Source organism: Oenanthe melanoleuca, chromosome 2 (assembly GCF_029582105.1).
Source record: "Oenanthe melanoleuca isolate GR-GAL-2019-014 chromosome 2, OMel1.0, whole genome shotgun sequence".
Classification (NCBI taxonomy): Eukaryota; Metazoa; Chordata; class Aves; order Passeriformes; family Muscicapidae; genus Oenanthe; species Oenanthe melanoleuca.
Genome location: NC_079335.1, coordinates 120,182,418 through 120,199,225, shown reverse-complemented (window position 1 = coordinate 120,199,225; position 16,808 = coordinate 120,182,418). Strand labels below are relative to the sequence as shown.

The 16,808-nt window shown below is 36.5% G+C and overlaps 1 protein-coding gene across 1 annotated transcript in view; it reads right to left on the bottom strand.

The window, feature by feature from the left end:
* The window catches only part of CRPPA (CDP-L-ribitol pyrophosphorylase A), a 108,201-nt gene that overhangs the window by 80,489 nt on the left and 10,904 nt on the right, over positions 1-16,808 (bottom strand). The window contains exon 3 of the mRNA XM_056484348.1: positions 2,582-2,731. Coding sequence (XP_056340323.1) covers positions 2,582-2,731 — 150 coding nt within the window. The remainder of the gene's footprint in view (positions 1-2,581; positions 2,732-16,808) is intronic.

The window sequence follows — 16,808 nt, the reverse complement described above, 5'->3', positions numbered from 1 at the left end:
TATTTGAGCAAGAATTGGAAAATGTTTTCTAAGGAAATTACTTAATTTGATAAAGATCATACAAATATATTTTTTTCTTATCTTAATAGTGTTAATACCTTACTCTGTTCTAGTTCTAGATAAATTTAAAACAGTCATAAAAGGAAAAGGACTTCCAATCTGCTCTGCCCAGATTGCTACCAGACAAGAAGAGACAAAAATGACTACAGATGGCAAACCTGTAAGAGTCAGAAAACTGTTCTTCAACTGAATGCCAAAACTTTGTGGTCAATATATTTAGAGATGTTACATTCACAAACACATATGGAAGTAAACACTTTACATCTATCTACTCACATCAGATGGCATTTAAATAGAGATGGAGTTTAAAAGCAGTAGTCCACATTACCCCAGTGTAACTGAAAAGCCTGTGTTACTCGAAGCACTAATTCAAATGGACAGTTTCTTTCCAAGGAATGCATGTTTGACGGTTGTTTTTCCACACACTGTTGTTGCATAAAGGTCACAACTGTATAAAATACACAGGCATGGGATCATGATCCCAGGCGGAGCCAGCCAAAACGAATTCCATTCCCAGCAATGAATGACTTGCAACATGAGTAACAAAATGATTTTCTCTTCTTTGTTCATCTGTACAATGATACTTACCTTCACCAGGTTGTGGGAATTGATTATGGATATGTTAATATTTAGGAAGGATCATAAGCAGCATCCATTCCTACAAAAATCTGTCCTACAGTAGCTTGACTAGGTTTTTCAGGACAACGATTATCTGTCTTTTTTTATTTGTTTGTACAGTTCCCAGAACAATAGGGTCTTAATCCTTGACTTGGACAGCTAGACAGCATTGAAACATAAATAATTAGGAAACAATATGAGTTGAGAGATTTTTGCAAAGTGTTATACTTCCCAAGGGTCCACGCACAGAGCATTAAAATGACCAGAATTTAGCCAAAGCAAAGGAAACTGAGGACAAGAAACCATAGCCTTGGTTGCTTCTAACAACTTTGGTGGCTTGTTCTTGAAAGAGCAGGGATACAAAAAAGAAGATTGATGGAATGCATATGTGAGAAAAAAACTCTATTCAGAGGAGCATAGGAACTGCAAATATAGCTGTCTTTTGAGTGAGACATTTAGGGCAAGAGCTTTTTATGTATTTGCCAGCTCTACCATATTTGCAAATTATAAGCAAACACAGTAGAAAAAGTACTGGGTTGTTTGGGGGATGGGGGGAAGGTGGTTGCAAGAAACAGCACATAAACATGGAATTTGCCAAAAGATACACACATCAAAAAGGGTTGTACAACCAACAGTAGCAGTTGTCTCTTGGGATGTGTTCTTGTGCATACAGAGGCTACATTTTTTATGCGTATACCCACTACATTCAAGGTAGAATCTCAGAAGTATCAGCTGTGTGTCATATACATAAGATCAAGCCCCTGCTTCCTATCACAAGCAAAAAGGTTGAAGCCAGTCCAATCACTTGAGTAGCTCTTCATTTTGGGTAGTTCTTCATCTTGAGCATCTAATATTTTGAAGTATGATGCATGAAGGGTATGACATAGAATTTATGCCAACACTTCTAAGGAAAACAATTACTGAACAATTAAGTAACAGCTTCTTCATTGCCTATCCTCAGATTTTTCTGTTGTTAGTGACTTCTAAGTACTGCACTCTCTGAAAGGGAGTATCAGAAACTTGGGCTTGTTTAGAATTGAAAGACTGATGGGAAGCATGACTGTCTGCATCAACATGAAAAATAATTCCTTCCAAGTGACAAATGAAGAAATGCTCTGCTTCCAGTCAGTCTGGAAGATACCTGGAGGACAGGCAATTTCCACAAGGTGATGAATGAAAAGGAAGTAGATTGTTGAGAAGAAAGGCTGGAATGTTTCCAGTAAACTGTGAATGCAGGGTGGGGCAAATGAAAGCAGTCTTCAGGGCAAATTAAGGCAAAAGAGTCAGGGTTTAATACATTATCCACATAATTTTCCTGAGTTAAGTTAATTTCAAAGCAATCTATTAGGAAAAAATGGAAAATTACAACAGAGACAAGTAAACATTATTTTCAGCCACTAACCAAAGTATGCATAATATGCATACAACAAGAAACAAAATAAACATTTACCTAGATGTAGCATGTTATATATAAATCTCAGTATTTTAGAACAGCCTGTATCCCACTAAATTACTATAAAAAGACATTATTACACTGTGCATCCAAAACCCTTTGATACTCTCAGTCAACAGTATATAATTTACATAGACAGGTAACTTGTAACATATAAACCCACTCATTTAAATAATTTATTTCATGCATGATAAAAATTAAAGCAAAATTGTCTTTCCAGCCATTTAGACCCATTACCCATTCTTGTATTTAAAAGTTAACTAATCAAAAAATTTAATAAATTAGAATGAAAGGCTTTTTAAAAGACTCATAAGCAATATGCATACAGTTTGACGTGGTCTGAAATAGGTGCTGAAGCTCTATTCTTGAAAAAAGAGAAAGAAAGTTACCTTTTTTTCTTTTTAACTGAAGTAAATGGAAAAAAGGTCTTAGAAAGTCTTAATATCTTACCTGTTGGTATGCTTCATAGATTATATCAAACAAGAAAGCCTGAGGCATTTCACTTGCTCTGTACCTGGCACGTTCCAGTGAGTGGTCCAAGCAGCCATCAGCAGCAGAGGCAACAACAGTAGAAACTAAAGGACGGATTGCTCCTGCTGCCTGTGGAACAAAACACAATGAGCAACCTAAATGTTATCAATATTAGTTTATATTACAAAGCTTTAGTTGAAAACAGCTTGAAAATTATTGTGTCTCCTTCTTTATCTTTTCTATTTCTCATAATCCATAAGTCATATTACTTAATCTGTATGAGACTTTCAAGATTAATGTAGCAATGGAAGATTGTATAAGAACACTTTGAAGGACAATTTACCAAAAAAAGAAAGAAATCTTAAGTCCTTCATAAACATCTACTGCAAATAGGTGTACAGATCTAAGATGTTCATTCTTCAGATCTTCTTCTCTATATATAGTAGGCAGTTTCTGTGAGGACAGTTCTGGACCTATTCAGGTAGCAAACAGCAGCAGACACCTGAGAAGTCTTGACAATCCACAACACCTATTGCATTCACAGATCCCAACTTGATCTAAACAGATCTAAACTGATCAGAACCAAGCTACAAGAAAAGTTTCAGAAAATTGAGCTTGCTCCTCTGTGTTGAATTCACCCTGTGAAATACCAAGTAACCACACTCACCAGTGAAATCAGAGGGAACACAGCACATACATCTGAAAGTACTCAATATCCAGCAGCACTGTGCTGCAGAACAGATATTTAAATGCTTATATTTCAGTTTTAGTTTTGTTTAGGTTTGAAACAAATTAAACATATACCTTTGATTTGTTCATCAATATATAGTATTAAAGATCTGTGGCATCTCTGAAACAGAACTCTTCTATGTGGCATTTTGATACTAGAATGTTACCTACACTTCATCAGTAACTTATCAAATGCTCACGTGCTTTGGTGTAGCTTAAGACAATTAGGATGAGAGTGATCCACACAATAATGAAGAAAAGAATGCAATGGCAGGACACTGCTTACAGGGCAAAAAACATGCCCTCCATCAATGCTAACCACTGACAACAGCATCTTCACACTATACTGCTTATTATGAATTTTTAAGATTAATTTATAAAGAATAATTGATGCTGTTTCAAAACATGTGGAGTTATCCAACATCTTAAAACAGTATACCTAGAAAATCATTCCCAGTGGTGAATTCTGGTACTTTTTACTGCAGCCACAGATTTTCTGAGGTTTAGTGAATTTTGACACAGAAAAAACCACTACAGTCCCTTATCACATATGAGCAATTTTACTTATCTCAGTTGGCAAATCTCACCCTAATACATGAGTTCTGTCCATTCTTAGAAGATTTCTGACCTCAGATAAGCATAAAATGGCAGAAAAAGACAAAAATGGCTTTGGCCTCTCAGAAGAGAAAGAACAAGTTCTCTTTCCTCCCCCTTTTACACTACCAAACAATAAAAGGTGAATGCAGCCAGAGTGTTGAGCACTTTATGAGCTCTAAATTACAGTTTCTCAGTTCATTTTTTTACAGAAAAAATACAGAGATGTCAACCAATTTCTCATGCCCAAAGAGTTCTGATATGCATGACCAACTAGGGCAGGGTGAAGGAAAAGATTCAAAAGATACATGTGAGAAGAGAAATACCTGAACTACTCTCTCAAAGTCTGAAAATTTCCAATACATGGAAAGAGATACCTATACAAAAACTACATGGAGCAAAACACTATCGTCCAAAGGCAAAATGTGGTACAGGAAGATAAGTAAAAATTATGGAATCATAAGAACTGTCTGTAAAAAATCTCAAGTCATCTAGGCCACCTTTCTGTCCTAGGTAGGATCAATTTTCTTTCTGTAATAGAAAAGACAAACTGAGAAAACTAAACACCACTATAATTTTAATAATATGTCAGTGTATTAAATGAGGTGTAAATTTAACAGATGTACTTAGAGCAAAAGCTGTGCATAGCAGAAGTAGAGAGACTAAATTATCTGCAACTTGTCCCCTCTCTATTTCCTATGATTCAAGGACATGGGTTATTACATCTATATCCCAGCTGCTGGGCATTTGGACTATGTTATTTTGCTCTGCTGTCATATTTTAATTGGTCACACACACACACATATACAAAATTATAAAATTAGAAGGTCATGGGAAAAGAGAGAGAGCAGCATGCTACCCACAGTTTTTCTGTAATTAGCTATATATTTGAATTTTTTTTTTCTGGAACAGTTACCATTCCAGAAAGCTATTTAGCAAAAGAGGATTCCTTAGGCTGATCCAATATTTTATTACAGTTTTTAACAATCCTGTCATGTTACATTTTCAGCATAAAACAGGCTGGAAGAATACAATGTGACTTGCGTAACCAAATCTCACAAGTGAAACATGCACTCTGAGGAACAAAAAACCAAACTGCAATTCTAAATAAAATTGAATACTCAGAATTATGTTCTTAAAAGGACTCTGAAACACATTGTTTTCTTGCCATCTGGTTTATTGCACAATAAAAAATTATGAATATCTGTATTGGTATCTTTGTGACAATACTGAACCACAACTCCTGCTCTGCTGAGACCTAGCTCTTCCAAACAATTCAGAAAGACCTAATTTCTACTAAACCCAAATGCAACATTTTTTTAAAACTCTGCAATTAACTTTTCAAGTAATTGAAAGCTTCACGGCACTTAACAAGTGCATTTTTCAAACAACTACAGCTTTCTTTTACAATACCCCATAACTGAGTCCAGCATGGCAGGCTGAGTCTTTCCCCTCTCTTCCTGCCAATTCAATAAGAAATCACAAATTTGGCACAATAAGATTTTTTTCCATATCAGGTCCACTCAAACTATACCTGACACCAACTGAAAACATTAAATTTAATACAAAGAATAAAATTAATGGCTGACTTACAATCATGGAAAGGAGAGAAATTCTGTGTATGCAGAAACATGATAATAAGCAGTCATCTGATTTCAAAAGAAAACCCCAGCTTTTACTCCAGAAAAGGACAACTCAGTCTGTGACTGCAAGCAGAATGGAGAGCTCTGGTACTTAGTAAAGCCAAGAAGTTTCAACTGCTCAGAAAGCCTTCATATGATAGAGAGCTGCAGTCCAAAAGCCCCAAAAGCTGAGCTTGAGCATACTTGCTAAGGTGCATCACTGAGTCAATACCTAAAAATCCTGAGACAAGATACAGAAACTGATTGTCTGTTTTGCTCATTACCGGCTCACTTCCCACAGGACCTTTCTCTGTCTCACACCCATGGGCTCTCTCAACCACGTGATGTGACCCAGCCCAGGGTGGCACTTATTAACCCAGTGACACATAAACTACATTAATTTCTAAGGCCACTTTCAGACTGCGTGAAATTGGGACCAAGAAAGGGAAAACACTGGACTGTGGCCCTGCACTGTTTCCCTAAGGCACAAGAGAGCTGAGTCTCAAACCCAGGAAACTTTGCATCTGCAGTACTGCAGGCAACATCCCTGAGCTAGATTAAGCCAACAGAGTTGCCAAACCCATGCTGGCTTACGTAGACCTCACCACACATGCTTCTGCTTCCAAAATGGCTCATTGTATCTTCATTCATGTTCTAGGCATAACATTTGGCATGTAAAATCAAAAGAATTGAGCTGTGAGTTTTGTCTTATATTCAGGCCAACGAGGGGCACACTTTTAAGATGCATGGCTCATTCTGCAGTACTTCTTTCTGGTTAGCACAAACTCCTTCTCTGAAAAGGACAAAGACTTTCTGAATTCTACCTAGCAGCCTTGCAATGAACTAAATGGGGAATTTAGGTATTTAAGACAGGGCTACAGATTACACTTTTTCATTCAAAAATTTAAATATTAGGGCACAGTAGGGATAACAATACAATAAGGCAGTATTGTAGCTAAAGAGGCTTTTGTCCCTGATAATTGTGGGATGTAAGTGAAGAACACACTCATGCAGCTAGTCCACATCTATTCAGTTACAACAGCAAGAATTTTAACCTTTGCAAGGGATTTCCGTGTTGGTTTTTGCGGTTATGTCAGTAACAAAAATTATTTCTGTATTACTAAAAGAGAGCATATACTGAGTTTCAGGTATTTGAATTTTATTTGTTCTAATTTGAGAAGCACTGACTTGCTCTTTATGTCAGGAGTGTACAAGTATTTGGTCCAGCTCTCAGGTAAGGACAAAGAAAATCTGTCCTCATTGAAAATTATAAGTACTTGCTTATGTCACTAAAGTTATAAAAATCTTTTTTGCACTTTGAATTACCATAGCATAAAATACAAATCCTGTGAATCTAAAGCAAGTGCCTGGGTCTTATACTGACATTTCTCTACTCAAGTGTGCTTGTCTTCCAATTTCTAATAATTTTGAGCCAGACCTCAAGCAGAAAATGCATCAAACCTCCTTCCTGCATATGAAGTGGATACTCAACAGATTACTAAACTGAATTTCTTTATATGTCTACTTTACAGCCTTCAAGCTGCTCTACTTCAAACATAGTCAAGCACTAATCTTGGTATATCCAGGAAATGCATTTCTTTCCCCTATTTTTGAATATTTTGTTAAAAAAATTTGTTAAAGTATCCAAATATAAGGGACCAAGCTGTTAAAATACTGCTTCATAGCATAAGAGACATTGAAACAAACACCACTAACTGATTAGTTTTCTTTTGCAGACAAAATATCAGAAGAAAAAAACCACCTAATCTATGACTTCCTTAAAACAATGCTAAAATGCAGAATTCTATCAACTTCACAGGAAGTGACAGACTCAGAAGCAAGTGTCACTCAGAAGCAAGCTCATCCACTGATTTGGTGAAACTGAACCCACTTCCAGAGGCTTTTAGAAACAACAGGTGTCTTTTCTAACCCATTTTAAAATGCACAAATCAAAAACATTTACAAAAAGTCTTTTGCTCATTTTTTTTGCCTAACTGCCTGGACCACAACATGCATTCAAGAATTATGATTCAATGGTCACTGAAAAAAATGTAGATAATGAAATGCATGAGGAAGGCCAGTATAACAAGTGTTTTCAGTGGATCCAAGGTGTACTAACCCCCATTTTAACTAAACAGTAACATACTGTTCTCAGTTTATCATACTTTAAAAGAAGTTTTTTAGATGTGTGTATTCAGTGAATCCATAACCAGGGTAAGCTTTAAGATCAGACAACACAATCAGTTCAAGGACTGCTGAATCAAAAAAGTAGTAATGACATTTTTTATTACAAAATGAAATATGAATTTTTAGATCACAGAAGCCAACTTATACTGAGTATCCATAAATAATTAAAATCCTAACTTTATTTACAATAATAAGATAATATTAGGTAGCAAAATCCAAACAGAACCCATTAAAATTTTCATAAGGATTAGGGAAGGAGATGGAGTTTTTATCACAAGCAACAAATTATCCAGCTTACAGATCTCCAAAACACAGTGCAGCATTCACTCAAGAACAACACACTCCACCTACAGCACAACATACGAAGAACTCGTTATCAAAGAGCCAAAAGCTCCAAAAGAGCATGGAAACCAACACACACTGCTGATTTGGTCATTCTGGGTAGCCAGTGTTGAAACAGAACAATGCTAAATAGCTGCAATTCTCAACAAGTTGAATTACGTGGACTAAAGAAAAAAAGTTGTAGTGGCACAAAATCCTTACAAAAAATGTCAGAACTACAATTCCTTTTGTTTTAGAACAGTGTGGTAACAAGTTCACATAACCACATAACTTCCAGGCTGGTCTACTAAAAAAAAGTATGCTATGTCTTTGGCATACTTACCTTGTCCCCAGTAAGTCCCAATTACTGATGCAGACCCACACAATCCACTCGCACAGCCAGCCTGGAACCCTCAACTTCAAGTGCGTGGGAATGACAGCCTAAAACTTTACAGGGTCTAGTCATAAATGAGAAAAGCCTTCCATCTCTCTAACATGACTTCTTTTCACTTTTTAATTACATCTGCAGTGCTTTTCTTCTCCATTCATAGCCTCTGTCTCCCCTGAAATTTATTTTCCCTATGCTATCTTCCCAGCTATCTAGTACCATTAAGTAAGGGTATATTTTATGTTTTATTTATTTAATATTTTAATCATCCCAACTAAAAATTCAATGTTTGAATATTACTTAGGAATAGGCATGATATGAGACATAGAAAAGCAAGCCTTTGAGTGCTAAGTTTAAAAGAAAGTTACTATTTTCAAGCTTTTACATGTTTTCTCAATATTCATATTTATAAATTTTAATTCTTTATTCAGACTTGTTTTCAAATCTGACAAGCAAAATAGAACTGAAGCAGGACTCACAAATAATTTAGCCACCCTGCCTTAGGAAAAAAAAAAAGCTTTGCTTGCACATATACACTGAAAATAGAAGTACATTAGAAATAATGCTTTCATAATTTCAAAGCAGCTAACTTCTTTGAAACTGTATGCTGGTGATTGTGGGGCTTGTCACACTTAGTAGGACAACTATATCCATCTTGGAACACCATTAAAGTCAGTTTTATAATTGTGAACATGGTAAACATACAAGCAATTTTATCTAGCTTTTCCGTGAAGACAAGGATTGCATTAGGACATTGGTGAACTTAGTAACAATAACAAACAATGTCAATTTAGACAAGCTAGGTATCTAACAGTTTACATATATATCCTGGAGTGGGTTTTGTTGGTTGAAAGACTATTTATATGCTTCCAAACACTACCATCACATAAGGATTTCAGTCAAAATTAGGTCTGATTATGAACCAGCAAAAGAAGCTCTGATTACATCCATCTCATTTTATTCCATCAAATTCTCACACACTCGCACACATTCACACACATTCACATACACCCAGACACACTCAGGCATATTCACACACACTTATACAGAGTCACACACAGTCACATAGACACTAACACAAACCCAGACATGCTCATACACACCCAGACACACTCAGATACAGCCAGACAAACTCAGACACAGTCTCACACACTCACACACCCAGACACAAACACATGCACACTCTCAGACACACTTGGGCACACTCAGACACACTTAGACACACTGAGGCACACTCAGACACAGTCAGGCACACTCAGGCACACTCAGGCACACTGGGACACACACACACAATCACACATTCGGACACACACACTCTCACACACACACTCATAGACACACGCAGTCAGACACACTCTGCAATGAGTCATGCATATTACTGATCACAGAGGGACTCTCTCTACTAGAAACCAAAAACAGAGATAAACGGAACTCAGAATCTACTGACTGTTCTTTTTGCTTCAGATATCAGAAAACAATGCGTTCCATATTTTCTATGTGGCTTTTACCCTTGCTGCTAGGACAGTCAGCTATCTCATAGTTTGGCTACATTAGCTGCTGATTTCACAGCCATCTACAGGATGAAAAAATACAGAAATAAACATAGTATCTCTGACGCATGAAACTGGTAAAAACCTGCATTTCTATTCAGACATTTGCATTCAAACTAATTGTCCCTACATTAATCAACATACTTCAGACACATTCAGTAATTACCATTCAAGTTAGAAGAATTGTCTCTACTGAAAGATTTCTTATTTCAAATTTATCAAACAGAACCTTCAACACAAAATTTTAAAACTTAATTTTAAGATTTAGATATTTCACATGTATAAGAGGATGTTCTTTTCAGATTTCTTCTACACCGAATAAAACAAAGGCATATAAACATTTTTGTAAAATAAAGCAGTTAGAGAAGGACTTCTAATGCACATTTAAGGTATAACATTAAAATATCATATCTTACAAGAAATCTTATGTTTCTTTTTTTTGCTTTTTGTTTTCTGCATTTTGTATCCAACTCTTATCTAGGACTACTTTTTTTTTTCTTTAACCAGAAGTTTCAATCTCTGAAAAGTTTTATGATTCCGGTACAGAGACGGAAGATTTAGGGTATTTCCTCTTCCAATTTACAGAAATCCTAGCAAACCAGCTCTATTTCAATGGACAAGATGGAGGCAGGAACAAAGTCATGACAGAAACCAGAAGCCACTACGCCTATACAGAAGTGAGGGTGAAAACAATTCAACTATGCGAGCAAAGTTTTTTAAACTTAGGTGTGAACACTTGTTCAAGCCCAAACTAGCCAAGTTTCCAAACTACACTAATACAAGCCTGCACATAGTCCTCAGAGTTCATAACCTCATTCTGCACCCAGAACCTACCTACTTTCTGGATAGCAAGGCAAGGCAGCAGCTTGGTTGCATGGTTTCAACTCAAACCTGTCACATCAACACCCATAACTCATTCTGTAAATGTCATGTCCAAAAGACCCCCTAAACCAGCTGCACACCTCTCTTGAATGGCCAGATACAGCACAGAGCCAGTCAGGACTACAGGACAAGCAAGATGACTCAGTAAAGAACAGCACACCACAATAAAGTTAGAGGTACTCTCATCAGCATGCAGAAACATAAATGTGAGTCCAGGGCATAGCATACTTTCACCCACACTCACACCCAGACTATCCCAAGGAGCATAGACATAACTTATGTGACTGTGCTGTGGTGGGGCCAGGATTCCTTCTACCTTTCCCTTCTACTGATAAACAAGCACAATCTGCAACCAGGGCTGTGTATCCATCAGAAATGAAGTCTGAAGAAAAAGGATTACCATCTTTCTGCAGGGGTATCTTCTGCCTGTATATTCTTTAACAAAAAGAATAATTCTAAATTACATTATTTTGAATTTTGTTGGGGAAAAGAAAAAAAAAACAAAAAACAAAATTCATAATCCTTATGGCTACAACATGTTTGATTCTCATTAGTGAGCACTAGAATTTCTTTTATGTAGGCAGTATCACCAGCCAGTGCAATTTCAGCTATCTTGACACATTTGCACTGGCAGCTTTCAATTGCCGAAGGACAGAACTGGTTGAAATATTAAACAAGCCTAGTCTTACACAGATATTAAACCTAATCATCAGCTAGACAAAAAGAAGGTTAATTAGAACACATGTAAGGAGTTTTGAACACTAGGAAAAAAGGCTTGTATGCTAAACTTCACCTACTTTCCTTAAAGTCTGTTTACCCAGCTGTCTAGAAGCAACAGTCAAACTCACTAAAATTGGGCACATGTTAATCTTAAACCAACACCAGGAAGGAAGAAGTTATAATTGTGTTTATTCCTAGCTGAAAGAGAGGGGATGTTTAATCAGAAATTTAATACACACTTTGATCCAATGTTAATGAGCTGACACTGTGTTGTACATTGAAACGACTTCAAAGACGTAGGATGCCTTAAACAAATGTAATGTATATTTATGACAGTGTTTAAGAAAAAGAAAACATTTCTTCTAATGAGGTCAACTTTATCAGAATATACTATCTGAATAACTGGGGATAGCACATGTACATCAAGACATGTCAGAGCCCCGACTAGCTAGAGCAAACTAGATTGGCTAGAGCAACTGTTGCTCAAAAATTAGGATTGCACATGTTCCTTTTTACTTTACATAATTTCTGTTCTTTTGTATTTAAAGCATTTACTTCTAAACATAAGTAAATATTGTTTTGGTCTTATCAACAATATGCTAAATTCTAAATGTTATTCTGTGGAACAAATGAGATTTTTCAGGGAAAATAAAAAAGATTCCCCTCAAAAAGACAGAACAATAGGAATATATAAATGAAAAAAAAAATAGATGTTTAAAGTAAAGACAAAGAACTAGATGCATCATGGGCTGCAATTTTTCAACACACAGCACTGAAAGCAAGCTCAAAAATGTACCATAAGTGGAAAAGAAGCAAAACCAAATACATATGCACTAAGGAAAAGTGAAGAGTGATACTACAAACAATGACATAATATTTGAACATTTGATTTCATATTAAAATTGGATTTTTTTTAAAAAAGTAGACTGAAACTAAGTTGTAAGAATGCCATTATGTTTATCATGTAGCTTATCTTGTATCATGAATTACCATAAATTTTTAAAACAATGAAGCATAAAATTACAAAATTTCACAGGATTAGACTAATATATAAATTTTTAATGTGCCATATAAATTTCTTCTAGTGCATTCTTTATCTGCACATTCCTTGGGAGAATTCAAGAATGGTCAAGTAAGACAGTGTTTTCCAAAGACACAATAGTACAATACACCACATAAAATATATTTTGTCATATTATTAGACAAAATGGTCTTACTACCTTAGTCAACATATTTAACTTAATTTTTTGTCACAGTGCAATAACTGGAAATTTTTAATAATATGCTCTCATTTGACTAGATTTTTTTTCTGTTAGATAGATTTTTTAAAAATATTTTAAAGTTTGGTATAGTCTGCTACTAAAAATCTATATTAAGTATATTATACACACCACACATGGCATCCCTCATCTAAAGAGCAGCATGTGCTGGTGAAAAGTTTCAAGACTTTCTTATGACCTATAGATTCTTTTCAGTTGTACATTATACAAAATTACAATGGATTCTGTAAGATGTATAATTCAGTTAAAGCAGTTCAAATATTTCAAAGCAAATCACGTGGCCAGTAACCCACCATCAGTTTTCAATATTTTTTGAAGCATTTTAAATCATACTTACAGCCTAACATTTTGGCATTCATTCAACATAACTGACAATAACATGAGCTACCAGCACTTTCTTGTTCTAACTCATGCTATGCTTTAAGTCTAGGTGGCAAAATTTAAGCCAAACATCTGCTCTAAAAACTAATGAAACACGAAAGACATAAAATTTGCCACTAAAATCAACAAGACTGTTTATTTTACTTTGACTGCACAGTAATACCTTGCATTAACAAGTAATGAAGCACAACTTACAGTCAGCAAGACGTCTTTCACACCCCAAATACTGATTTACCTACAAAAAAGCTATTGGTGAGTGTGCACTCTGCCACAAAGGATTTTACATATTACAGTAAATCAATATAAGGATGAGTTAGCATTTGTATACAGTTGAAGAGAAATCATGATGCAAGTGTCACAGGAGTTAAAATTGTTTTTAGGAGTTTATACTTTAAGAAGAGTATTTTACCTCCAGACAGCGTGCATCATTACAAAACCAACATCATGATGTGAAGGCTACTGATCCACTGCATATCATTTAATACATGATTTGCATCATTTTATGAGGAATGAAAAAAAAATCTCAATGTGTTGTAGGAACACTCTTGCACAATTTAATCAACCAAATGCAAAATTGCCATGTTTAATTTATGACTCTTATCCCACGCATACAGTCCTGAGCAACCAAACCCACGGGTTCTAGAGTTTGTGGTCACACAGTGCCCTAAGCAACTCTGCACTTGCTTATCAAATGCCTTTGCCTCTTGAACTTGCTCAGTTGCTTCTCTCAGAACTGCTTGTGCCTTTCCTTGGAGGAAACCTTGGACTCAAGTTTCTTTCCCTTACAGGCCATTAAATTAAAAATTTCAACCTCTTTATACAGGCTTCATCTGACACTTTCTGTTATCAAGGGCCTTGTAAAATGCATCATTACACTTTACCATGTCAGTTTGGCTCAAATAGTGACTTTAGTACATGTATGTGTGGACTTGATACCTCATGAATTCTCTCCTATATGCTCCAAGGCTCCTCAAGGCATTTTTATTTCTTTCTGTACTATAGTCCACTTACTTCTTGGAAACAGGAGGATAAGCACAGAACCAGTCCAGCAAACTATTACAACCTATGAAACAGGCCAAGTTGACTTTCAGAAGCTTCACCTAGCCTGCAGAGCTGGTGTTGTCCTTGCCACAACCACACAGATTACAAACTCAGCCAAAATGCAGCTGGGAACATTTCTGCTTGAAAACTCAGATAATCTTTCTTATCAATGTAATTGATGAAAAGGAGTAAAATTTACATGTCTAATCCTTAGTCAGAGAGGCATGGCTAAGAACCTCTTCCAGATCTTGCCATGCAGGAGTTGCTAGAATGATCCAAAGCCTTTATTCAGCTTCTCACATATGCTGGACAATATAAGATCTCCCTTATTTTAAGGAACTATTCTCTAAACCTTTTATCTGCTGCAGGAAAGAGAAATCTGAGTGCTAAATAGACTTTTCTTTGCTTAAGGCTGCTTCATTTCCCAAATGTAATACTGTTTTCTCAGATAAAGCATAGATTTTAACTAGCCTCAAATAAACAGCAGTACCTATATGTCTTTCCTCTAAATTTAAAGGGGGTACATTTTATAGGCATTACATTAAGATGACCCCAACAACCACTTAAGTACAGGAAACTATGCTCAGAATTTAGTTTCAGGATAAACTAACCCTCTTAAAACAAATAAAATAAAAAGTGTGTAGACTTACAGAAACTAAAACATGGTAGATTAAGCCATCTTTTAAAAATTCTAGATGTGGTAAAACTAGGCTGGTTCTGTTAGTAAAATACACAAATGCTGCCAAGAAAAAAGGGAGATTATAACTTAAGTTTCTGTCTATGGTTTACGTATTTCAGTTGGGTGAGCTGTATCCTTTGTAATAAATGTGGTGAATCACCTAAAGCACTTAAATTGAGACTGGGAAATGACAGAGCTGTTTTTCCCCTTACCAATGCTCTCCCACCATCAAACATTACATCTTGTTAGGACTAAGACTACAAAGCATTAGTCCTCCATTCAACATGGAAAACAATTAACAATTTGGCTGAAAAGGTTTTAATTTCTATGGGATGAAAAATGCCATAAGCTATGGAAACATCACAAACTATGGAAACTATCACTGCTTTGATAGTTATCCATTAAAAAGGAAAAATGCATTTTTTGTACTGTTTTTTGTATGACAGTAAAAGCACACTTCATTTCTTCACACATTCAGGGCTGCTAAAGAGCTCCTGATCTTTACAATAATGTAGAATCATAAAATAGTTTGGGTTGCAAGGGACCTTTAAGGGTCATGTAGTCCAACCCCGCTGCAATGGCCACAGACATCTTAAACTCTGAATGAGATCAGGTTGCTCAGCCTTGTTCAACCAGACCTTGACTGTTTCAAGGGTGGGGCATCCATCATCTCCTTGGGAAAACTTAGTGTGTTGCACCTACCCCACTGCAAAAAAGTATTTGTCTCTATCTAGTCTGACTCTACTCTTTTTCAGTTTAAAATCATTACCACTTGTCCTATTTCAACAGACCCTGCTAAAAAGTTTGTCTCCATCTTTCACATAAGCCCCTTTCAAGTACTGAGAGGCCGCAATAAGGTCTTTCCAGAGCTTTCTTGTCCAGGCTAATCAACCCTGTCTCAGCTCTTCATTGTAGGAGATGTCAATCCATCTGATCATTTCTGTGGCCCTCTGCTGGACCTGCTCCAATAGGTCTACATCTTTCTTATGCTGAAGGCCCCAGTGTGAGATGCAGTACTCCAGGTGGGTTCTCACAAAAGTGCAGTAGAGGGACATAAACACCTCCAGGACCTGCTGGCCACACCTCTCCTGGCAAAGAACACAGTTGGCTTTCCAGCTGTAAGTGCATACTGTCAGCTCACGACCAGCTTTTCATCCACAAGCACCCCAAGTCCTTTTCTGAAGTGTCCTTTCAAACCTTTCAGCCCCCAGCCTTTATTGATACAGGAGCTTGCACTTGGTGTTCACACAGGACCACTGCTTGAGCTTGTCCAGGTCCCTGTTCATGGAATCCACTCATCAGGCACATCAACCACAACATTTTCTTGGTGCCATCTATATATTTGCTCAGGGTGCACCTCATTCCAATGTGTCTTCAACAATGATGAAGGTATTAAAGAGTTCTGGATGCCTGAGGAACATCACTTGTCACCAGTCCCCAGCTGGACATTGAGGTGTTAACCATTACCCTCTTGAAGCAGCCATCCAACCAATTCCTCCTCCACTCAACAGTCCACCCATCAAATCCTTCTTTCTCCAATTAAGAGAGAAGGAGATTGTGGACAACTGTGTCAAAGACATTAGGGAAAACCAGAGAGGCAATATCCATAGCTCTTCCTTATGCCACTGATGAAGTCACACCATCATAGAAGGCCTCTAGGTTAGTTGAGCAGGACTTGCCCTTGGTAAAGCCATAGTGGCACTCTCTAATGTCCTCCCTGTGCCTTAGCAGGCTAAGATGATGTAGGTCTTAAAAAGCAATTTTATTCTCAAACAGAGAAGAGCCCTATAATTCATTAATAATTACTTTTATATTTACATTTATCACTCTCC